Consider the following 25870-nt stretch of genomic DNA (forward strand, 5'->3'; position numbering starts at 1 on the left):
ATTAGGACATCTTTACAGGAAACTTAGCCTGGAGCCAGAGCTGTGTGAGTTTGATGGATCCAGTCAGAGACAGTGGTCATGGAGCGGGAAGTGGTTTTCAACAATCCTTGAAGGGTAGGGAGAGTTGGAGAAGAAAAGAATGTGCATTTGGGCCTTGCAGAGAGTAGCTGGCATGATGACAGGAGGCTGAAGCTGGCATGGGCGCTCTGGTAGCAGAGGAGTATTATGGGGTGCTTGTGTTGTGAGCCCTCCAGCCTTCACAGTTTGGAAGAACAATAATTTTCGGTGTCTTCCATGCAACCCGGCCTCACTGTGATTGTGTCCTCAGGTAGCACAGACGTAGTTTATGGCTTTGCCATATACTCACCTTTATCCTAAAATAGCTAAAATGTTTTCCCTCTCCTTTAAAAAAAGTTCTTAAGATGAGGGTGATTCTGTAGGAAAAGCTAACATTATTAGTAACAGTGCTCATGTTGAACAAAGCCTTTCTGGTCAAAACTGCTGAGCACTTGGGATTTTATTAAATCCGAACCTTCAGATATATTATGAAATACATTAAATTTGACTCTAAGCCCGTTGCCAGATCTGCAGTAGTTGTTTAGCCAGGATGCAGTTTGATCTAAGTGGGAATACCATGAGCTGGGTTTGGGTCCCACCTCCCCGACTGATGTGATGTATACATTTTGGCAAAGTAGTTGACTTTTTTTTAAAAAAAAATTTTAATTGAAATATAGTTCATGTACAATGTTATATGTTACAGGTGTACAGTATAGTGATTCACAATTTTTAGAGGTTACAGTTCCATTTATAGTTGTTATAAAATACTGGTTATATATTCCCTGTGTTGTGCAATATGTCCTTGGAGCTGATAGTTGACTCATGAAGCCTGAGTGTTTTTATCTGTAAAATGGGAATAAGACCAACTTCAGAATTGTGGGAATTAAATGAGAGAAACTAAAAGTGCCTGAGATGTTGTAGACACTCCAGTATTAGTTTCCTTTCCCCTCTGTGTGATTCTCTCATCTGCAGGGAAATTAGGGGAACATAAGACAAAAGTAATTATCCCCTTTCTCAAATCACTTTCCCCCTAGAGCCATCAGCTTCTTAGTGGGACTGCTTTTAGATGAAAGTTCACATTAATGTCCATTTAGTGCTGAATCTAGACATGGAGTGTGAGGACTGTTTGACTACAACAGACAGTCCTTGCTAACAAAAGGGATAAAAGTCTGGATCGGTATCTCTTTGGTTTTAGAAATTTGGGGGTAACAGTCTGCCTCCCTGGTCTCTGTTGGTTGGGAGAACTATAAATGTATTCTTTATTCTTAGAACCTTTAGCGGGAGAGAGATTCCAGGAAGGAGCAGGTTAGAGAACTCCTGATAAGGAAAACCTACAGTGGTTAAGTACACCAGGATAAACCCCAAATTGATAAGTTTCATGGGTTTATGGTTGGCTTGTGCTGGGGAGATGGTAGGGAGATGGATGCCCTGTGGGTTAGTCAAATATTACAATCCAGGTCATCAGTAAGAGGTATTTCTCTTGCTTGTTCCTGTACATAAAACTGTTGGAGAGCCCATGAGCCATGGCCGTTGAGCCTGTGCGTCCAGAGCCTGTGCTCCGCAACGGGAGAGGCCACAACAGTGAGAGGCCCGTGTACCGCAAAAAAAAAAAAAAAACAAAAAAAAAACTGTTGGAGACCTAAGCATTCCTCAGCTGCAAGTCTCATGGCTAGGGGTTCAGAACATGAGTCTGGAACCTCCCCTTTGTGACACAAAGTATTATTTTAGTTATCGTGATTAATAATGAATCCTGTGAAGCCTTGTGATGTTACTGGATCCTGGAAATGTAGTAGCAAACACTGGCCTCTACATGCTGCAAAGGGTAGTATTTAAATTAAATATCTTGATTTTTTTTTTTTTAACAAAAAAGTTTGCATTATTTACTTTGAAGGATTGTAGACGGTTTCTCAATCACCTAAATGACAGACTTGGTGACCAAAGAAGGTAAGACGTTTCTCTGAGCTTTACTTTATTGACTAATTCTATTCTGAAAATGTCTAATATTAAAAAAAAAAAATCTAGGCGGCTTCCCTGGTGGCGCAGTGGTTGGGAGTCTGCCTGCCGATGCAGGGGACATGGGTTTGTGCCCCGGTCCAGGAAGATTCCACATGCAGCGGAGCGGCTGGGCCCGTGAGCCATGGCCGCTGAGCCTGCGCGTCCTGAGCCTGTGCTCCGCAGCGGGAGGGGCCACAGCGGTGAGAGGCCAGCATACTGCAAAAAAAAAAAAAAAAAAGAAAAAGAAATCTAGGATCTGTTTTAGGAGAGAATGTAGGATACAGAATTTACTGAGCATTACTAAGTTATCCATTGAGTAGAAACCTCAGAAGATTAGACACATTCTGCCTAGTGATTCATTCGTGTGTGTTTAAAAATGATTTCTATCAGTCTTTAACATATTTATTTGTGATTTGGAACAGTTGTAACTTTATATCCTCCAGGGAGATTTTATGAAGAATGATTTCCTATAGATCTGAGGTTACTAGGGAAAGCCGTATTATGGACAGTTAAGTCCTTGATGAGAAAATATTGGCTGAATTCACTCCTTTCATTAGGACTCTTGCCAAGCAGCTGGGCTGAGGTATATATGGTACCGGAAAACCTGGCTTGTGGACTGCCAGACGGAGATTTGAATTCTGCCCATGGTAGATCTCCATTTGTAGGTTTGAGAGCCCCTTTCATACTTTGTACCAAGGGACATAATGGCGTACCTAGTTATACGTGCTTGTTTATAGAACATCCGTAGGTCGTGTGTGCGGTCCATATTTTATTTTACTTTTTAATTGTGAGGTGTTTTGCAGGGTCTATTCATTTCCATGCATTGCTGCTTTTGCTGATGATTTTGAGGTATGTGTGTCTCTCTTTCAGGGGCTGTGAGGGTGGGGGGTGTATAGTGAAACCCATAGGTAGGTTTACATCAGGCCAAACGGCTCTTGCTACACAGAAGGGCTTTTTTAAAAAAGGAAACTTGCTTCTCCTCTTAGGCCTCAACTCTGAAGCTTATATTGAAGAGCCCTAGTGTTACTCCTACGTAAAGGAATTTTAGGTTTATACTGCATTCATGAGGTCAGTTACAGGAACCTTGCCTTATTCTATCCTCTTGAGCGGCATTATTCATGCCTGGATTGGAGGGAATAGGGCAAGTCCATTGCTTCTTTCCACCCGGTAGACGCTTCCCACTCTATCCCCAGCAATTAGGGTCACTCTCCTTTCTCTAGATCATTCTGCCTTGTACTTTATAGTCCAAAATGGAACAGTCTCTTTTCACCCCCTTCTTTGGTTTCTAGAGGCACAAGGTCCTTCCTGTAAAAGTGCCCCAACGTGCAGCATCTCGGTTTCCGGGTAAACTTTTCATAGGTCTCTGAACCTGGACTGTGCTGACGTTTCCTGGATCATGTCTCTAGAATGTTCTAGTTAACCATTTCATTGTTTTGGGTTGAGGGCCCCCTTCTTGGCCTCTGTGAGCTGAGCCGTTAGCTCACGACTACATTGTACATTCTTTCTCTCTAGAACTAATTTTGGAAGCCTGATGCCTATATTTCGAGTCTGTTTTTCTTTCTGGTTGTCTGAGGATTCCAATCTCTGCTTGGAATTTAAATTTCCATCAGCTTCAGTAGGGGTCCTTACACTGGCTTCCCGTGATATAGACTTGTGTTAAAACCTTTGTTCCTATAGACGCCAAGGGGAGAAGGGGGTGGGTAGTGGTGGTGTGATGAATAGGGTGATTGGGATTGCCATGTATGCACTAATATGGATAAAACAGATAACTGATAAGAACCTGCTGTATAAAAAATATAATAAAATTAAAAAAACCTTTGTTCAACTCTATAGCTGTTAAAGAGTAGACACGTATGCTGGAACAATGGCCAAGAAATGCTATTTACTGGAAAACAAGTGGAAGAATAGTTAAGTCTAGTGTTTGTTCCATTGTTGAGGAATAAAAACTTGGCATATACTTCCTGAGTATGTCTAGAACATATCTGGGAGGAAGCAAAGGCATTGTTAATGGTTCCCATGGAAAGGTACCTATGGGAATTTGAGGGACAGAGGAGGAGATATTTATTCTATTAGCATCATATTGTTTGAATCTGTCTTTCCTTTTTTTCTTTCCGTCTTTCTTTCTTTCCTTCTTTCTTTCTTTAAGAGAATATGTTTATTTTATAATGCAGTCATTTCTTGGTACCCATGGGGGACTGGTTCCAGGACCCCTCGTGGATACCAAAATCTGTGTATATTCAAGTCCCATATATAAAACGGCTTAGTATTTGCATATCATGTACACACATCCTCCCGTGTACTTTAAATCGTCTCTAGGTTACATCTGATACCTAACACAGTGTAAATGCTGTGCAAATAGTTGTCAGTACATGGCAAAATCAAGATTTGCTTTTTAGAACTTTCTGGAATTCTTTTTCCTAAATATTTTCAATCCACATTTGGTTGAATCTTTGGATTTGGAACCCGTGGATACAGAGGGCTGACTAATCAATTAAAATAAAGATAATTTGAAATCTTCAGGTCTTAGCCTTATTCTAACACGTGGTAAGTTAGATGGCAAGTCACCATTTATGTTTGATCACAGTACCTCCTTTGCTAGAAGTTTCTATCCATAGGCAGTGTGGATTGTTACTGCTTTAACATAGAAGAGTTTTCTCTGTGATTGGCACCAGAAAAAAAAGTTTGTGTGGTTAGAGTTATCTGACACATTTAAACATCTATTAAATTGCTAAGTATAGTAGGGTTTTTCCAGAAATAGATTGGTTATATAAAATTGAAACCTTCCTCCTATTTTGCAGAAATGAGTAAGGCAATAAACGGTGACCCTATAATCTTAAAGTAGGGCTGTTCTCAGAAAAGCAGTTCTGTTTTTAATGGAGTAATTTTCACTTGACCCTTTCCTATGATATTAATACTGAAATTATATCTTACAGATGAGAAAACCTGCAGATGAAAAATTAGAGAAATTTTGGATTGATTTCAACCTAGGAACTCAGAGTGTAACTTTTTATATAAACAATCCTGAGGTAATCATGTTTGATTCCGGTTTAGACCTAAGTGCGTAGAGAGTGTTCATATCCAAGTATGTGTTATGTGCTCATGAATTTCACTTATTTTTTCCAAGAGCGCTTTATGGGACTCAGTAAGACTTTTGAAGGAAGCAGCGATTAATTTCAGCATAATAGGTAAGATGTTAATTCTAAACTACCCCGCATTTAGTCCTGAGTATTGTTTCTGTTTACACTTGCAGTGTATGTTTAGTTAATTCCTGAGCAGACTTTGCTTGCACTTGACGTGGAGGGGAGGTGGTGAGTGCTGTGGACAGAAGGCTGTGCTCAGGGCAAAAGATTAGTGAGTCCTCCACTCTGTAACTTTGAGGTTCCATGACTTGCCTGGTTTTCTCCTTGTAAAAATGATTATGGTTCCTCAACAAACTGAAAATAGCATCACCATGTGATCCAGCAGTTTCACTTCTGGATATATATCCAGAAGAATCGAAAGCAGGACTCGAAGAGATTTGCATATGAACGTTCATTGCAGCCTATTCACAAGAGTCAAGAGGTAGAAGCAGGGACTTGCCTGGTGGCACAGTGGTTAAGACTCCGCACTCCCAGTGGAGGGGGCCTGGGTTCCATCTCTGGTCAGGGAACTAGATCCCACATGCATGCCGCAACTAAGAGTTCGCATGCCGCAACTAAGGAGCCTGCCTGCTGCAACTAAGACCCGGTGCAACCAAAAAAAAAAAAAGGGTAGAAGCACCCCAAGTGTCCATCGGCGGTTGAATGGATAAAGCAAATGTGATCTGTACCTACAATGGACTATTATTTAGCTTTAAAAAGGAAGGGCATTCTGACACTTGCTACAACATAGATGAACTTTGAGGACATCACGCTAAGTGGAAAAAGCTAATCACAAAAAGACAAATACTGTATGATTCCACTTACATGAGGTATCTAAAGTAGTCAAATTGATAGAGACAGAAAGTAGAATGGTGGTTAGTTACCAGGGGCTGCAGGGAAGGGGGAATGGGGAGTTGTTTAATGGGTACAGAGTTTCAGATTTGCAAGATGAAAAGGTTCTGGAGATCTCTTCTACAGCAATGTGAATATACTTAGCACTACTGAACCGCACACTTAACATTTACCTTGTCAACCATTTTTATGTTTTGTACCACAATTTTTTATTTTTTGTAATTTTATTTTTTTATTTTATTTAAAATTATTAATTTATTTATTTTTGGCTGCATTGGGTCTTTGTTGCTGTGTGCCGGCTTTCTCTAGTTTTGGCAAGCAGGGGCTGCTCTTCGTTGCGGTGAGCGGGCTTCTCATTGTGGTAGCTTCTCTTGTTGCGGAGCACGGGCTCTAGGCACGAGGGCTTCAGTAGTTGTGGCCTGCACCAGGGCTCATACCCGTGTCCCCTGCATTGGCAGGAGTATTCTTTTTTTTTTTTTTTTTTTTTTGCCGTACATGGGCCTCTCACTGTTGTGGCCTCTCCCGTTGCGGAGCACAGACTCCGGATGCGCAGGCTCGGCGGCCACGGCTCACGGGCCAGCCGCTCCGCGGCATGTGGGATCTTCCCGGACCGGGGCACGAACCCTTGTCCTCTGCATCGGCAGGCGGACTCTCAACCACTGCGCCACCAGGGAAGCCCTGGCAGGAGGATTTTTAACCACTGTGCCACCAGGGAAGTCCTGTACCACCATTTTTAAAAATGGTTATAGTACCTGCCCTCCCTTTCCCACATATTTATACTAATAATTGGGTATGTACAAACTATTTAAATATCAGCCCTGACTCCCCCTTCTTTTTTTAAAAATTAATTAATTTTTATTTTTGGCTGTATTGGGTCTTCGTTGCTGCACGCAGGCTTCTCATGGTGGTTTCTCGTTGCAGAGCATGGGCTCTAGGCACGCGGACTTCAGTAGTTGTGGCTCACTGGCTTCAGTAATTGTGGCTCGTGGGCTCTAGAGCACAGGCTCAGTAGTTTTGGTGCATGGGCTTAGTTGCTCCGCGGCATGTGGGATCTTCCCGGACAAGGGATCGAATCTGTGTCGCCTGCATTGGCAGGCGGATTATTAACCACTGCACCACCAGGGAAACCCTGACTCCCCCTTCTTAAATCTCCGTCACCTTTCTTCTCTTGGTAGGTAGAATTGAGGGGCATGGAGTCAGGAGTGATCTTTTTCTGGGTGGGTAGAAGAAAGGTATTGGTCCAGTTCAGTATTTCAGATATAGTCACACTTGACCAGGATTCCTGAATTGGGTCTCTTAAAAAATGGATGTTTTGAAAGTAACTCAATACACGTAATCATTTTTTAAGTAATTTGCTTTACTAAAGAGTTAAAACTAAATACTATGCAATTATGTGGATTTTATAGTTCTTTTCACAAAGGATTTAGGGCAGCTTGCATATTTGTAACAAAATAATAGAAATAGAAAATTGGAACCACAAACAAGAATAAAAATGTCTGTCAAGAAGGTTGATCTGGCCACCATGGAGATTCAAATTTGGTGCTTAGCGCTTCCCTGGTGGCTCAGTGGTTAAGAATCCGCCTGCCAGTGCAGGGGACATGGGTTTGTGCCCTGGTCCGGGAAGATCCCACATGCCACAGAGCAACTAAGCCCGTGTGCCACAACTACTGAGCCTGCACTCTGGAGCCCGCGAGCCACAACTGCTGAGCCCACCTGCCACAACTACTGAAGACCACACACCTAGAGCCTGTGCTCCACAGTGAGAAGCCCACCCACTGCAACGAAGAGTAGCTCCCCTCTCCGCAACTAGAGAAAGCCCGTGTGTAGCAATGAAGGCGCATGCAGCCAAGAAGAAAATAAATAAATTTAAATAAAATAAAGTTGTACAATTAAAAACAAAACAAATTTGGTGCTTAGCTTCCTGAAGGCCAGGGTGAAAAGTATAATGGATAACATGATTCTCATCATACAAGTCCTGGAAAGAACAAATCCATCCTTCCTGGCCTTGAACTCTTAACTTGAAGGTTCTCCCATGGGACTACTTAGGATAAGGTAATCCTTCCTCAGCCCTGAGCGTTCCTTGCTGGAATTTCCTGTGTACATAAGTTAACTTTGGTGTTTTGTTAAAGGGTAATTTTTGGAAAGGTAAAACCATGACCCGCCTACAAATATAAAATAAATGTGGGTAAAAGATTTCATTAATTAGTGAGCAAATTAATAAGATGTAATAACCAGGAGAATCCAAAGAATCACACATACAAGCAATGCTGAAATTAATTTACAAACAGATGTACGACTAGACTGTTGCATTTCGCAGACACAATTAATTTGAATTTATATGAACAAGAATCACTTGCGTTATTATTTTTAATTTCCCCTGTTACATACTAGAGAAAGGGAAGTTTGGGCTAGATTAGGCAGTAAAGGAAGTGGCAGAAGAGGAGGAGAGCCTTTCACCGTGAAACTGGGAGAATGAAGGGACAGTGAAGACTGCCCACGCTTTAGATGCTAATTGCAAGTCTCAGGTTGACCCCTGTACTTCTGACCAACTGGCTACCAATCAGAGGTTTTACAAGCTCCTTCTCGGGTTTGAAACTTGCTATAATGGTTCACAGAACTCTGGGAAGCATGCATTTACATTTACCATTTTATTATAAAGGATATAATAAAGGATACAGATGAACAGCTAGATGAAGAGAATACCCAGGGCAAGATCCAGAAGGATCCCAAGTGCAAGGGCTTTTGTTTCTGAGGAGTTGGGGTGCATCGCCCTCCTGGAACGTTTGTGTTCACCAACCCAGAAGCTCTCTGAACCCCGTAGCTTGGGGGTTTTTACGGAAGCTTTATCATGTAGGCATTATGGAATATTAACTCAATCGCTGGCCCTTCTGCCCTCCCTGAAGGTTGGGGAGCTGGAAGTTCCAACCCTCTAACCATACCTTGGTCTTTCTGGCGATCAGTCCCCATCCTTTTTTTTTCTTTTCAAGAAATATCATTGATATGTAAGCAAAACCTTTTTTTTTAATTTAATTTAATTTATTTTTATACAGTAGGTTCTTATCAGTAATCAGTTTTATGCACATCAGTGTGTACATGTCAATCCCAATCACCCAATTCATCCCACCCCCCCGCCGCTTTCCCCCCTTGGTGTCCATGTGTTTGTTCTCTACATCTGTGTCTTGATTTCTGCCCTACAAACCGGTTCATCTGTACCACTTTTCGAGGTTCCACATATATGCGTTAATATACGATATTTGTTTTTCTTTTTCTGACTTAACTTCACTCTGTATGACAGTCTCTAGATCCATCCACAACTCTACAGATGACCCAATTTCATTCTTTTTTATGGCTGAGTATTATTCCCTTGTATATATGTACCACATCTTCTTTATCCATTAGTCTGTTGATGGGCATTCAGGTTGCTTCCATGAACTGGCTATTGTAAATAGTGCTGCAGTGAACACTGGAGTGCATGTGTCTTTTTGAATTCTGGTTTTCTCTGTGTATATTCCCAGTAGTGGGATTGGTGGGTCATATGGTAATTCTATTTTTACTTTTTTAAGGAACTTCCATACTGTTTTCCATAGTGGCTGTATCAATTTACATTCCCACCAACAGTGTAAGAGGGTTCCCTTTTCTCCACACCCTCGCCAGCATTTGTTGTTTGTAGATTTTCTGATGATGCCCATTCTAACTGGTGTGAGGTGATACCTCATTGTAGTTTTGATTTGCATTTCTCTAATGATTAGTGATATAGAGCATTCTTTCATGTGTTTGTTGGCAATCTGTATATCTTCTTTGGAGAAATATTTAGGTCTTCTGCCCATTTTTTGGATTGGGTTGTTTATTTTTTTAATATTGAGTTGCATGAGCTATTTATATATTTTAGAGATTAATCCTTTGTCCGTTGATTCGTTTGCAAATATTTTCTCCCATTTTGAGGGTTGTCTTTTCGTCTTGTTCATGGTTTCCTTTGCTATGCAAAAGCTTTTAAGTTTGTTTAGGCCCCATTTGTTTATATTTGTTTTTATTTCCATTACTCTAGGATGTGGATCAAGAAAGATCTTGCTGTGATTTATGTCAATGAGTGTTCTTATGTTTTCCTCTAAGAGTTTTATAGTATCCAGTCTTACATTTAGGTCTCTTATCCATTTTGAGTTTATTTTTGTGTATGGTGTTAGGGAATGTTCTAATTTCATTTTTTACATGTAGCTGTCCAGTTTTCCCAGCACCACTTATTGAAGAGACTGTCTTTTCTCCATTGTATATCCTTGCCTCCTTTGTCATAGATTAGTTGACCATAGGTGTGTGGGTTTATCTCTGGGCTTTCTGACTTGTTCTATATTTCTGTTTTTGTGCCAGTACTGTGTTGTCTTGATTACTGTAGCTTTGTAGTATAGTCTGAAGTCAGGGAGTCTGATTCCTCCAGCTCCGATTTTTTCCCTCAAGACTGCTTTGGCTATTTGGGGTCTTTTTTGTCTCCATACAAATTTTAAGATGTTTTGTTCTAGTTCTGTAAAAAATGCCATTGGTAATTTGAAAGGGATTGCGTTGAATCTGTAGATTGCTTTGGGTAGTATAGTCATTTTCACAATATTGATTCTTCCAATCCAAGAACATGGCATATCTCTCCATCTGTTGGTATCATCTTTAATTTCTTTCATCAGTGTCTTATAGTTTTCTGCATACAGGTCTTTTGTCTCCCTTGGTAGGTTTATTCCTAGGTATTTTATTCTTTTTGTTACACTGGTAAATGGGAGTGTTTCCTTAATTTCTCTTCACATTTTTCATCATTAGTGTATAGGAATGCCAGAGATTTCTGTTCGTTAATTTTGTATCCTGCTACTTTACCAAATTCATTGATTAGCTCTAGTAGTTTTCTGGTAGCATCTTTAGGATTCTCTATGTAGAGTATCATGTCATTTGCGAACAGTGACAATTTTACTTCTTTTCCAATTTGTATTCCTTTTATTTCTTTTCCTTCTCTGATTGCCGTGGCTAGGACTTCCAAAGCTATGTTGAATAATAGTGGTGAGAGTGGACATCCTTGTCTCGTTCCTGATCTTAGAGGAAATGCTTTCAGTTTTTCACTATTGAGAATGATGTTTGCTGTGGGTTTGTCATATATGGCCTTTATTATGTTGAGGTAGGTTCCCTCTATGCCCACTTTCTGGAGAGTTTTTTTTATCATAAATGGGTGTTGAATTTTGTCAAAAGCTTTTTCTGCATCTATTGAGATGATCATATGGTTTTTCTTTTTCAGTTTGTTAATATGGTGTATCACATTGATTGATGTGCATATATTGAGGAATCCTTGCCCTGGGATAAATCCCACTTGATTATGGTGTATGATCCTTTTAATGTGTTGTTGGATTCTATGTGCTAGTAATTTGTTGAGGTTTTTTTTTTTTTTTTTTTTTTTGCGGTACGTGGGCTTCTCACTGTTGTGGCCTCTCCCGTTGCGGAGCACAGGCTCCAGACGCGCAGGCTCAGCGGCCATGGCTCACGAGCCCAGCCGCTCCGCGGCATGTGGGATCTTCCCAGACCGGGGTATGAACCCATGTCCCCTGCATCGGCAGGCGGACTCCCAACCACTGTGCCACCAGGGAAGCCCTGTTGAGGATTTTTGCATCTATATTCGTCAGTGATATTGGTCCGTAATTTTCTGTTTTTGTAGTATCTTTGTCTGGTTTTGGTATCAGGGTGATGGTGGCCTCATAGAATGAGTTTGGGAGTGTTCCTTCCTCTGCAACTTTTTGGAAGCATTTGAGAAGGATGGCTGTTAGCTCTTCTCTAAATGTTCGATAGAATTCATCTGTGAAGCCGTCTGGTCCTGGGCTTTTGTTTGTTGGAAGATTTTTAGTCACAGTTTCAATTTCATTACTTGTGATTGGTCTGTTCATATTTTCTATTTCTCCCTGGTTCAGTCTTGGAAGGTTATACCTTTCTAAGAATTTGTACATTTCTTCCAGGTTGTCCATTTTATTGGCATAGAGTTGCTTGTAGTAGTCTCTTAGGATGCTTTGTATTTCTGCAGTGTCAGTTGTTATTTCTCCTTTTTCATTTCTAATTTTATTGATTTGGGTCCTCTCCCTCTTGCTGAGTCTGGCTAAAGGTTTCTCAATTTGTTTGTCTTCTCAAAGAACCAGTTTTTAGTTTTATTGATGTTTGCTATTGTTTTCTTTGTTTCTATATCATTTATTTCTGCTCTGATCTTTATGATTTCTTTCCTTCTGCAAACTTTGGGTTTTTTTTGTTCTTTTCTAGTTCCTTTAGGTGTAAGGTTAGATTGTTTATTTGAGATTTTTTCTTGTTTCTTGAGGTAGGCTTGTATAAACTTCCCTCTTAGAACTGCTTTTGCTGCATCCTATAGGTTTTGGATTGTTGTGTTTTCATTGTCATTTGTCTCTAGGTATTTTTTGATTTTCTCTTTGAGTTTGTTAGTGATCTCTTGGTTACTTAGTAACGTATTGTTTAGCCTCCATGTGTTTGTGTTTTTTACGTTTTTTTCCCTGTAATTGATTTCTAATCTCATAGCGTTGTGGTCAGAAAAGATGCTTGATATGATTTCAGTCTTCTTAAATTTACTGAGGCTTGATTTGTGACCCAAGATGTGATCTATCCTGGAGAATGTTCCATGTGCACTTGAGAAGAAAGTGTAATCTGTTTTGGGATGGAATGTCCTATAAATATCAATTAAATCTATCTGGTCTATTATGTCATTTAAAGCTTGTGTTTCCTTATTAATTTTCTGTTTGGATGATCTGTCCATTGGTGTGAGGTGTTAAAGTCCCCCAGTGTTATTGTGTTACTGTTGATTTCCTCTTTTATAGCTCTTAGCAGTTGCCTTATGCATTGAGGTGCTCCTTTGTTGGGTGCATATATATTTATAATTGTTATATCTTCTTCTTGGGTTGATCCCTTGATCATTTTGTAGTGTCCTTCCTCATGTAACATTCTTTATTTTAAAGTCTATTTTATCTGATATGAGTATTGCTACTCCAGCTTTCTTTTAATTTCCATTTGCATGGAATATCTTTTTCCATCCCCTCACTTTCAGTCTGTAAGTGTCCCTAGGTCTGAAGTGGGTCTCTTGTAGACAGCATATATATGAGTCTTGTTTTTGTATCCATTCAGCAAGCCTGTGTCTTTTGGTAGGAGCATTTAATCCATTCATGTTTAAGTAATTATCGATATGTATGTTCCTATTACCATTTTCTTAATTGTTTTGGGTTTGTTTTTGTACATCCTTTTCTTCTCTTGTGTTTCCCACTTAGAGAAGTTCCTTTAGCATTTGTTTTAGAGCTGGTTTGGTGGTGCTGAATTCTCTTAGCTTTTGCTTGTCTGTAAAGCTTTTGATTTCTCCATCGAATATGAATGAGATCCTTGCTGGGTAGAGTAATCTTGGTTGTAGGTTCTTCCCTTTCAGCAATTTAAGTATATCATGTCACTCCCTTCTGGCTTGTAGAGTTTCTGCTGAGAAATCAGCTGTTAACCTTATGGGAGTTCCCTTGTATGTTATTTTTCATTTTTCCCTTGCTGCTTTCAATAATTTTTCTTTGTCTTTAATTTTTGCCAATTTGATTACTATGTGTCTCGGAGTGTTTCTCCTTAGGTTTATCCTGTATGGGACTTGCTGCGCTTGCTGGACTTGGGTGGCTATTTCCTTTCCCATGTTAGGGAAGTTTTTGACTATAATCTCTTCAAATATTTTCTCGGGTCCTTTCTCTCTCTTCTCCTTCTAGGACCCCTATAATGCGAATGTTGTTGCATTTAATGTTGTCCCAGAGGTCTCTTAGGCTGACTTCATTTCATTCTTTTTCTTTATTCTGTTCCGCAGCAGTGAATTCCACCATTCTGTCTTCAAGGTCACTTATCCGTTCTTCTGCCTCAGTTATTCTGCTATTGATTCCTTCTAGTATATTTTTCATTTCATTTATTGTATTGTTCATCTCTGTTTGTTCTTTAATTCTTCTAGGTCTTTGTTAAACATTTCTTGCATCTTCTTGATCTTTGCCTCCATTCTTTTTCTGAGGTCCTGGATCATCTTCACTATCATTATTCTGAATTCTTTTTCTGGAAGGTTGCCCTTCTCCACTTCATTTAGTTGTTTTTCTGTTTTAGCTCGTTCCTTCATCTGGTACATAGCCCTCTGCCTTTTCATCTTGTCTGTCTTTCTGTGAATGTGGTTATTGTTCCACAGGGTACAGGATTGTAGTTCTCCTTGCTTCTGCTGTCTGCCCTCTGGTGGATGAGGCTATCTAAGAGGCTTGTGCAAGTTTTTGACCAGTCCCCATCCTTAAGTCCTCCAACCCCCAGTCCTCTAACCCCCAGTCACCTCATTAACTTATAAAATACTCATCACCCCGGGCATTCCAAGGGTCTTAGAAGCTCTGGTGTCAGGAACCAGGGTCAAAGACCAAATATTAGAACAAAAGATGCTCCCAGCACCCCATCACTTAAAATGAGTTTCAGAAGCTCTGTGTCAGGAACAAAGGCCAAGATCAAATATATATTTCTTATGGTGTCACAGATGGGAAGAAGCACAAACGAGCAGTTTCACAGTCACAACATTGGAAAGATAGTATACGTTGAGTTGGAGGTGTCTCCTATCTGTATTAAAGGAAAGGGATTTATAAACATCTTACTAGAAATGTAAATTCAATATAATCATAAGTTAAGAGTAACTTGGTTTATATAGTCATTACCTGTTACTGTTCACTTAAGGTATGCAAAATATCATTGGTGTTTATTCTGAAGTTAATATTTTTATAGACTTCCATGGATTTTCTGACTGTGGTACCCCTAACATTACATATTTTAAGTTTCTGAACCTGAACTTTGCTGTTGAGGTGATTTTCAGCAACCAACTTGCCAAACTTAATATTCTACACTTCATAAATATATCACATTTTGGGGAGACTTTAAAATTCATAAAGTGCCTCACAGTAGCAGGAGGAAGTAGGTGTGATGTTTTAGTTTTATAGCCGAGGCAACTGAAGCTTGTGTAGCAAACACTACAAGCAAGACTTGCCTTTTGTGTGCTGAGCCCTTCCTGCTAAGGGGTTGACAGTGTTTTAGGAGCCTGTTGAGGGCAGCCCTCGGGCTATTTCTTCTTGCCCTTGTACCAAGCCCCACAGCCCAACTAGCTATTTACATTTTCAGACCTTGTTTAGAATTACTTTTGCTACAGGGATTTAGAGACTTTCTCTGCAGTGACTGAATGTCCAGTAAGATCAGCATTTGGGGGATTGTTGAACTTTACTAGAGGCCAGCACTGTTGTATAGAAATAGGATCTGAACCATATATAAAAAAATTTCTAGTAGCCTCATTAAAAAGTTTTTTTCAAGTGGACTAATTTTAATAATATATATTTATTTCACTCAGTATGTCCAAAATATTAACAGTTTAACGTGTAATCAATATGAACAATTAATGAGATGTTTTACCTTCTCTGTTTTGGTACTGTGTCTTCACAAACTAGTGTGTATCTTATGCTTATAATGCAATTCATGTTGTACTAGCCACATTTCGAGTACCACTGGCCACAGATCTAGACCCAGGTGTGTCTCTTTTTTCCTCTTTTCATGCTCATCAGTTTGGGACCCTGAGCTTTGCCTGCTCTTTCATGGGTTTTACTCTTTTCACCCCTGCTGCTTCCAACACAGCTTGTACTTCCTGTGGCTTATTCTTGGGCTCGCTATGAACTGTGGTCTAAACTATTTTCTCTTCTAAAACCAATTACTATTTGTCAGTAAAGGGCTGATGTCCTGGTAGGAGGCCCTCAAGGAGACTGTTGTCTGAGAATTAGGCCTCTCTGGAGAATGTTTCCATTTCTCTTCTTTAAGTGGAATCTGTTGAGATGAGTGTGGATTATTCCAGTCTGTATATTGAGAACAGTGGATTTTATTTTGAATTTTAGAAAGGAGTGGGATCTGAGAGAGACAGATAGAATGAGAATGAGTGTTGTGCTTAATATATTGAGAAGTAAAATACCTGTTACAGATGATAGCTTTGTATTCACAAATGTTCTTTAAAAAATGGATTGAATTTTAGAAGACAAAATATCTCATTTGCTATGCTACTAAGTTACTTCTATCTCTGCTAGATTAACTGCTTAAACATATTTTTGTGTGTGTGTGTGTGTGTGTGTAAAAACACACATGTGCATCTAATAAAAATAATTTCAGAGTAACTTTATTCAAATGATTTCTTTTCAACTTCTCATTGTGGAAGAATCTGGACAGTGAACAAATATCCCAGTGCAGTTATTTAAAATTATAAAATTTAAAAATATTAACCTTTCAGTATGTTGATCTACATTGGTATACTTTATTTTTGCTAGAAACTGAGATGAAGATGCTCAAAATTTACCTGAAGAAGCCTATTAATATCAGAAACAAAGAAGTGATGAAAATAGAAATTCATTTTGAATTGCAATTCAACATAGCACAAGCTTCCATTAAAGCTTTAGGAGATGACAAACAGGTGGCATGTTTAATTCTTCTTAATTATTTATCAGTAAATATGTTTTAGTATGATTTCCTGTCTCTTACATTTCCATGTTGGGGTTTTAAAAATTGAGATATAATTGACCTAAAACATATTAGTTTCAGGTGTAAATCATGATGATTCCATTTTTGTATATATTGTGAAAAAATCGCCACAATGAGACTAGTTGACAACTATCACCATTGTTAGAAGTCTTTTTTTGAACCAAAAAAATTTAGAGAATTTAGTCTCTGAGCAACTTTCAAAAATGCAATATAGTATTAACTATAGTCACCATGTTGTAACTTACATCCCCGTGACATATGCATTTTATAACGGGAAGTTTGTACCTTTTGACCCCCTTCACCCATTTCGCCTACCCTCAACCCCTTCCTCTGGAACCACCAATCTGCTCTCTGTATCTATGAGCTTGTTTTTGTTGTTGGTTTTGAGATTCCACATACAAGTGAGATCATACGGTATTTGTCTGTCTCTGTCTGACTTATTTCACTTTTCATAATGCCCCCAAGGTCCACCCATGTTGTTGCAAATGGCAGGATTTGCTTCTTTTTTATGGCTGAATAATATGCTGTTTTAAATATAGATGGATAGATACACACACATATATATGTGAATCCAGCTAAATGTTTGTCAATTTTGTTTATATTTTCAAAGAACCAGCTCTTAGTTTCATTGATCTTTTCTATTGTTTTTTCAGTGTCTTTTGTTTATTTCCGTTCTGTTCTTCATTTGCTTCCTTCTACTAACTTTGGGTTCATTTATTTTTCTTTCTAGTTCCTTGAGGTGTAAAGATATGTTGTTTATTTGAGTTATTTCTTTTCTTTATTATTATTATTATTTTGGTCACTCTGCACAGCATGCGGGATCTTAGTTCCCCAACCAGGGATCGAACTTGTGCCCCCTGTATTGGAAGCACAGAATCTTAACCACTGGACCACCAGGGAAGTCCTTCTTTTCTTTTCTGATGTGGGCATTTATCACTATGAACTTCCCTCCTAGAAATGCTTTTGCTGCACCTCATAAGTTTTGGTATGTTGCATTTCCATTTTCATTTGCCAAAAGTTTTTTTTAATCTCTTTTGATTTCTTCATTGACTTGTTGGTTTTTCAGAAGCGTGTTATTTAATCTCCATGTATTCATGAGTTTTCCAGTTTTCTTCTTGTAATTGATTTCTGGTTTCATACCACTGTAGTTGGTAAAGATGCTTGATATGATTTCAGTCTTCTTAAATTTATTAAGACTTGTTTCGTGACCTAATATATGATCTATCCTGGATTCCATATGTGCTTGAGAAGAATGTGTAATCTGTTGCTTTCGGGTAGAATGTTATGTATATGTCAAGTCCATTGGATCTAACATGTCATTTAAGGCTGATGTTTCCATATTGATTTTCCATCTGAGTGATGTATCCATTGATGTAAGTGGGGTATTAAAGTCCCTTCCTGTTATTGTATTGCTGTCTATGTCTCTTTAGGTCTGTTAATAATAAATTTTTAAAAGGATTACTGCTTTTAAAAATCATGTGATTTTTGGTTTTCATTTCAGGTGAGGCCTGACCAGACGAAAATCTCCTCAGACCGTTCTGGTGAGTTTGAGAAAGAAGACACTGAGATTCCTAGCAGCCACGAAAGAGAGACAGGTATATTGGGAAATAACAAAATTTCTTACCTAGATTGCATAGAGAAGCAATGATAAAATATTACTTGAAAGAGGTCACTGAAAACCTTTGGTCATATAGGAGTAATTAATGTGTTATTATACCTTTGGAGAAAGAAAAGTTGCTGATTAAACCTTGAATTATTTTCTCCACCTGATACAGTTTGTCTTGGGTCAATTGGAAATGACAAAAGAGAAATTATGATGGGGTGGCAGGAGGCAAGTGTGTAGGGCCCTGTCTACCCATGAAGCTGGCCCTGCACAGGTTACATATCTCTTATGATTTAGACCCAAAAGCAGTTTTCCAAGGTGCCCATAGCAGGTCCTAATTACCAGCTCTTACCAAAAGATGGTGATGTACTTGCAGTATGAATCTCATGAAGAGCATTTGGAGGGTGTCCGCAGCATTGTGTATGGTTATTGTTACCATTCTTTATTGCTCTTTTCTTAATGTGTATAGACCAAGCAAAGGAATCTACCGAGCTGGCAGAGTTGACCAGTGCTGAAGATAACAATTGCCCAACAACTCTCCCCTTAAATAACCCGTCTGAGCCTACTGTGAGTACAGGGAACTGGGGACAAGATGCTGAACTGTATCCACCAGGATGCTGGCAGGTGGAGGCTGACTCTCTGGCTTGTTGTCCATTTTCTCCTGGTCAACCATCTCTCTCTTTTTTCACTATCCCCTCCTTTAAATTACTTTTGCCTGCCGTGTTTGTTTTTTCTCGACTTTCACTCATCTTGGCTCTCCCGCGGAATGTGTCACTTGGCTGGCTTTGCCTCATTCCTTCATTTGGGATCTGGAGACTGAGTTTGGGAAAAGCAGCTTAATGTTTGGAATCAGACCTGGTTTTCACTTACTGATTATGGGAACTTGGGAAAATTACTTAACATCATTGAGCCTGAGGTTTCTCATCTGTAAAGCAAAGGTAATAGCTGGTTTACAGTGTGGCCGTCTTAGGATTAAAAGCATAAATACATAAAGCACCTAACACACTGCTTGGCCTGTATTGGTGTTCAGTCCATTTTCTTATGTTTGATTACATGGACACATTATACAGAAATGTGATAGTGTTATGATTTTTTTTAAAAACAAATACACCAAAGATTATTCCTCCAGATAGATTGTCTTTTTGGGAACTCGTACATATCTCGACAGTTATGATGCTGTTGAAGACATTTTTGTAAGTCTTCCTTTGATGTTTCCCTTAGTAACTCTGAGACACTCTGTGATTGTCTTTGATGGTGGCAAATCTTCTGAGGGTAGATATTGACGTTTCTGGAACAGCCAACAGTCATTTGGAGCTAAATCTAATGAACAAAGAGCCTGATACCCTACTCTTTAAATGCTTTTCTTTGGAATTGTAAAAAATTTCAAAGACAACATAGTTAAACTTAGGTATATATGTTTTTCTGCAGCAAACAAATACAGCTGATAATTCACCTGAAAAATCGAAACTGGATGATACACAAAAAGGTCAGATTTTTTTTCTGTCATAAGACTTGAATGGTATATTTAAATGTTTACTTGAGATGCTTAATAATTTTTGTTTTTCATTTTCATGCTTGGAAGTTACTTCAAAACTCGAATATTCTTTAGATTTACAAGAACCACCAGCAAAAATGCAGGTTCCTGAATTAAATGATACATCTAGGTACGTGATTTTCAAAACTCATAAAGCGTGTAGATTGCTGTTAATGTGACTCATTAATTACAATTCAACTGTCTAGGTTTTTCCCCCTTTTTTGCATCTGGTTGTGCTCCACACAAGGAGAGAACATTGTGTGCAGTTTTCTGCAGAATGATTTGAGCAGGGCTGGAAAGTTCTCTTGACCTATGCGTCTCTACCATTATAGTCCCAATGTTATCTTTGGTGATGTAGTTTTCTGTAGCAGAACACTGAATATCCCTCGCCAGAAAACATGTATTACTTGGCATTGTTTTATTGCCACTTTCCATGTAGGCCTCTGAAGAATGGGTCATACCTGTGATTTTTTTTTTTACAGCTTTATTGAGATATAACTGAAATAAAATAAAGTATACATATTTAAAGTGTACAATTGGATGTATACTTTAACATCAAATTTTTGACACAGTTTTTTTTTTAACATCTTTATTGGAGTATAATTGCTTTACAATGGTGTGTAGGTTCTGCTTTATAACAAAGTGAATCAGCTATACATATATCCCCATATCTCCTCCCTCTTGTGTCTCCCTCCCACCCTCCCTATCCCACCCCTCTAGGTGGTCCCAAAGCACTGAGCTGGTCTCCCTGTGCTGTGTGGCTGCTTCCCACTAGCTATCTATTTTACATTTGGTAGTATATATATGTCCATGCCACTCTCTCACTTCATCCCAGCTTACCCTTCCCCCTCCCAGTGTCCTCAAGTCCATTCTCTACATCTGCATCTTTATTCCTGTCCTGCCCCTAGGTTCGTCATAACCATTTTTTTTTTTTTTAGATTCCATGCATATGTGTTAGCATACTGTGTTTGTTTTTCTCTTTCTGACTTACTTAACTCTGTATGGCAGACTCTAGGTCCATCCACCTCACTACAAATAACTGAATTTCGTTTCTTTTTATGGCTGAGTAATATTCCATTGTATATATGCACCACATCTTCTTTATCCATTCATCTGTCGATGGACACTTAGGTTGCTTCCATGTCCTGGCTATTGTAAATAGTGCTGCAATGAACATTGTGGTACATGACTTTTTTTAAATAATGGTTTTCTCAGGGTATATGCCCAGTAGTGGGATTGCTGGGTTGTATGGTAGTTCTACTTTTAGTTTTTTAAGGAACCTCCATACTGTTCTCCATAGTGGCTGTATCAATGTACATTCCCACCAGCAGTGCAAGAGTGTTCCCTTTTCTCCACACCCTCTCCCACATTTATTGTTTGTAGATTTTTTGATGATGGCCTTTCTGACCAGTGTGAAGTGATACCTCATTGTAGTTTTGATTTGCATTTCTTTAATGATTAGTGATGTTGAGCATCCTTTCCTGTGTTTGTTGGCAATCTGTATATCTTCTTTGGAGGACTGTCTGTTTAGGTCTTCTGCCCATTTTTGGATTGGGTTGTTTGTTTTTGTGATGTTGAGCTGCATGAGCTGCTTGTATATTTTGAGATTAATCCTTTGTCAGTTGCATCATTTGCAAATATTTTCTCCCATTCTGAGGGTTGTCTTTTCGTCTTATTTATGGTTTCCTTTGCTGTGTAAAAGCTTTGAAGTTTCATTAGGTCCCATTTGTTTATTTTTATTTCCCTTAATCTAGGAGGTGGGTCAAAAAGGATCTTGCTGTGATTTATGCCATAGAGTGTTCTGCCTATGTTTTCCTCTAAGGGTTTTATAGTATCCGGCCTTACATTTAGGTCTTTAATCCATTTTGAGTTTATTTTTGTGTATGGTGTTAGGGAGTGTTCTAATTTCATTCTTTTGCATGTAGCTGTCCAGTTTTCCCAGCACCACTTATTGAAGAGGCTCTCTTCTCTCCACTGTATACTCTTGCCTCCTTTATTAAAAATAAGGTGACCATATGTGCGTGGGTTTATCTCTGGGCTTTCTATCTTGTTCCATTGATTTATATTTCTGTTCTTGTGCCAGTGCCCTACTGTCTTGATTACTGTAGCTTTGTAGTATAGTCTGAAGTCAGGGAGCCTTCTTCCTCCAGCTCCATTTTTCTTTCTCAAGATTGTTTTGGCTATTCAGGGTCTTTTGTGTTTCCATACAAGTTGTGAAATTTTTTGTTCTAGTTCTGTGAAAAATGCCATTGGTAGTTTGATAGGGATTGCATTGAATCTGTCGATTGCTTTGGGTAGTATAGTCATTTTCACAGTGTTGATTATTCCAATCCAAGAACATGGTATAGCTCTCCATCTGTTTGTATCATCTTTAATTTCTTTCATCAGTGTCTTATAGTTTTCTGCATACAGGTCTTTTGTTTCCTTAGGTAGGTCTGTTCCTAGGTGTTTTATTCTTTTTATTGCAATGGTAAATGGGAGTGTTTCCTTAATTTCTCTTTCAGATTTTTCATCATTAGTGTATAGGAATGCAAGAGATTTCTGCGCATTAATTTTGTATCCTGCTACTTTACCAGATTCATTGATTAGCTCTAGTAGTTTTCTGGTAGCATCTTTAGGATTCTGTATGTATAGTATCATGTCATCTGCAAACAGTGACAGCTTTACTTCCTCTTTTCTGATTTGGATTCCTTTTATTTCTTTTTTGTCTCTGATTGCTGTGGCTAAAACTTCCAAAACTATGTGAATGATAGTGGTGAAAGTGGACAGCCTTGTCTTGTTCCTGATCTTAGAGGAAATGGTTTCAGTTTTTCACCACTGAGAACAATGTTAGCTGTGGGTTTTTCATATATGGCCTTTATTATCTTAAGGTACGTTCCCACTATGCCTACTAAATGGGTGTTGGATTTTGTCAAAAGCTGTTTCTGCATCTGTAGAGATGATCATATGGTTTCTCTCCTTCAATTTGTTAATATGGTTTATCACATTGATTGATTTGTGTATATTGAAGAATCCTTGCATCCCTGGGATAAACCCCACTTGATCATGGTGTATGATCCTGTTAATGTGCTGTTGGATTCTGTTTGCTAGTATTTTGTTGAAGATTTTTCCATCTGTGACATACAGTTTTTGACATATGTCTACACCCAGGAACCATCACCACAATCAAGATAAGGACCGTATCCGTCATCTCCGAGAGTTTCTTCCTGCCCCTTTGAAACCCCTCCCTCCTGTCTTTCTGCATTCCCACCCCGACCCTTAGCAATCACTGGTCTGCTTTCTGTCACTATAGATGAGTTTGTAGTTTTAAAAATCTATTTAAATGGAACCAAACGATAAGTACTTTTTTTCTAGCTTCTTTCATTCAGTGTAATTATTTTGAGATTCATCATGTATCAACAGTTCATTCTTTTGTATTATTGAGTAGTATGGAGAATAGTGGATCCACTGTATGGATATACCACATTTTGTTTATCCATTCTCCTGCTGATGGACATTTGAGTTTCCAGGTTTTTGTTGTTACAAGTAAAGCCCTGAGGATTCATGTGTAAGTCTTTGTATGGAGATGTGTTTTCTTTTCTCTTGGGTAAATATATAGGAATGGGATAGCTGGATCATGATTGGTATATGTTTAACTTTTTTAAAAAGTGCCAAAATGTTTTCCAAAGTCTTTGCAGCATTTTACATTCCTCCAGCAGTCTCTGAGGGTTCTATTTGATTTATTTTTCTTTTTGGCTGTGCCATGCAGCATGTGGGATCTTAGTTCCCCAACGAGGGATCAAACCCACACTCCCCTGCATTGGAAGTGCAGAGTCTTAAACACTGGACTGCAGCAAAGTCCCAATCTTTGAGGGTTCTACTTGCTAGACATTTTTGTCAATAGGTTCAGTAATACAATTTCACTGATGGATGGACTGATGAATGAATGAACAGATCCAATACTGATGTGGGCTATTTCTTCATTCCTCTGCCAGAACCACACAATCCCCCAGAGGGTCCTCAGTGTGTTATAATTTCCTTTATTTACTTCATTAGTTTTTATATGTTATTGTGGCTCCACCTCCCCAATACCATTCTTCTTCTGTGAGTTACTAGATATCTCTTCTATTGTTTTTCTGTGTCAGCCTATATTGGTTTTGGGCTTTAAGGGTTTACAATTTATATATGAACAGTGCTGTTTCTCCTTTTATGATGTTAGTTTAAAGCACTCTGTCATACTGTGAAATTTGTTCTTTCTTGACCTTAAAAAATGAGAGTTTTGGGGCTTCCCTGGTGGCGCAGTGGTTGAGGGTCTGCCTGCCGGTGCGGGGGACACGGGTTCGAGCCCTGGTCTGGGGGGATCCCACATGATGCAGAGTGACTGGGCCCGTGAGCCACAACTACTGAGCCTGTGCGTCTGGAGCCTGTGCTCCGCAACAAGAGAGGCCGCGACAGTGAGAGGCCCGGGCACCGCAGCGAAGAGTGGCCACCGCTTGCCAAAACTAGAGAAAGCCCTCGCACAGAAACAAAGACCCAACAGAGCCAGAAATAAATAAACAAATAAAAGCTGAGCTGATGTCCTTCTAAAAAAATAAAAAAGAAGAGAGAGTTCTAAGCCAGGAATAGAGCCTACATTTCTGTCAGGCCATGAGCCAGGAAAGAAAAAGTAGTGTTTTTATACCATCGCTATAGCTAGCCATTCATTGTTCAAGGATCTCTTTCAACTAGAAGAGGGTAGAAACCTGCCCTACCCCTACACTTCCTTCCCATCACACTTTCTTGTCCAGGTTTTTTTTTTTTTTTTTTTTTTCTCCCAGTACGCAGGCCTCTCGCTGTTGTGGCCTCTCCCGTTGCGGAGCACAGGCTCCGGACACACAGGCTCAGCGGCCATGGCTCACGGGCCCAGCCGCTTCACGGCATGTGGGATCTTCCCGGACCGGGGCACGAACCTGTGTCCCCTGCATCGGCAGGCAGACTCTCAACAACTGCGCCACCAGGGAAGCCCCAGTGTCTCATTCTTTAAGATCCTTGGAGCAATCCAGGTTTCTTCCGACTTCACCTCTTCCTCTCACATCTGCCTCAGAAGGAGTGGGGCGCTGGCAGGGGCTTCCAGCATGGTTTGGAAGTGTGCTGCTGTAAGGCAACCCTGCCGGGGCTGTGCCTTCCCAGTAACCTGCTGCCACTCTCTGTGCCTGTCTGATCCTCCGTTCAGCAGTGAGAGAATTCTTCAGCCCCACTTGAATCTGAGAATCCTTTTTCTCATTCTGAGAGGCATGGAACATTGTTGCTCTTGCTCCTAGAGGTCCAGATTCGGCTTTGGGAAGGGGCTGCATGCTTGGTCCTACGGAATATTTCCACATAGAGCAGAAGGGTAGGTCTTGGACTTATGGAGGGTACATAGTTCCCCTAGAGCATCTAACAGTAACACCACAGACTCTGAGTTAAAGATTCCTGACTGGAGTAATCTGTTCATCTCCGGGTCTCTGTTTTTTTGTTCTGCAAATGAGTACTTCAGTTAAAAGGGATGTTCAGATGCCAGTATTGCAAAGAAATCTTGGGTACTGCTCAGAGCTTTTTAGCTGTTCCATGTTGGAATAAAACAGCACCTGTAGCTGCTTATAAATTCAGACTGAAACCGCAGAACGCATTTCGGGACTCAGTAGAGCATAGGTTCTTCTGTCTCAGCACAGAAAGAATTCAGCAAGAGGCAGAGTGACAGGTAAAGAAAGAGTTTATTAGTATAGGAGGCTTGTGAGGGGTACAAGAGGTGCGAGAGGCCTCTGCCCCTAGCACTTAATGGGTTACATTTTTATAAACAAAGGAAAAGTGGGGAGGGGGGAGAAATCCACTTTCTTCCTCATTCCTGAGTAGACATCAAGCTTCCCTCATCACCTCCTCCTCCATGTCGGACAGGGGAGTTTTCTTGTCCCTAGTGGTCAAACCAGGACGGTCATGGCGCTATTGAAATCAGCAGAAGGATGATAATGTATGCTAAAATATGGTAAGTCATCTCAGGTTTCAGTGTAATGAGGGTCTTCTACTTTGGAATGTCACCTTTCCCTTATATTTTTGTTTTTAGCATGTGCAGAGGAGCATGTCCTAGGGATCATTAACTTACCTCAGCCAGCAGGATGCAGACATCATTGACTTGATGTATATTTTTGTTGTTAGTTC

The 25870-nt window shown here is 39.6% G+C and overlaps 1 protein-coding gene across 1 annotated transcript in view; it reads left to right on the forward strand.

Annotated features, from left to right (window-relative positions):
* The window catches only part of LOC307193016 (synaptonemal complex protein 2-like), a 57848-nt gene that overhangs the window by 3517 nt on the left and 28461 nt on the right, over positions 1-25870 (forward strand). Inside the window, exons 3-11 of the mRNA XM_079934417.1 lie at positions 1949-2001; positions 2856-2901; positions 4986-5078; positions 5177-5237; positions 16370-16512; positions 18082-18175; positions 18653-18750; positions 19612-19669; positions 19766-19847. Coding sequence (XP_079790543.1) covers positions 1949-2001; positions 2856-2901; positions 4986-5078; positions 5177-5237; positions 16370-16512; positions 18082-18175; positions 18653-18750; positions 19612-19669; positions 19766-19847 — 728 coding nt within the window. The remainder of the gene's footprint in view (positions 1-1948; positions 2002-2855; positions 2902-4985; positions 5079-5176; positions 5238-16369; positions 16513-18081; positions 18176-18652; positions 18751-19611; positions 19670-19765; positions 19848-25870) is intronic.

This window comes from Stenella coeruleoalba (genome assembly GCF_951394435.1).
Source record: "Stenella coeruleoalba genome assembly, chromosome: 10".
Lineage (NCBI taxonomy): Eukaryota > Metazoa > Chordata > Mammalia > Artiodactyla > Delphinidae > Stenella > Stenella coeruleoalba.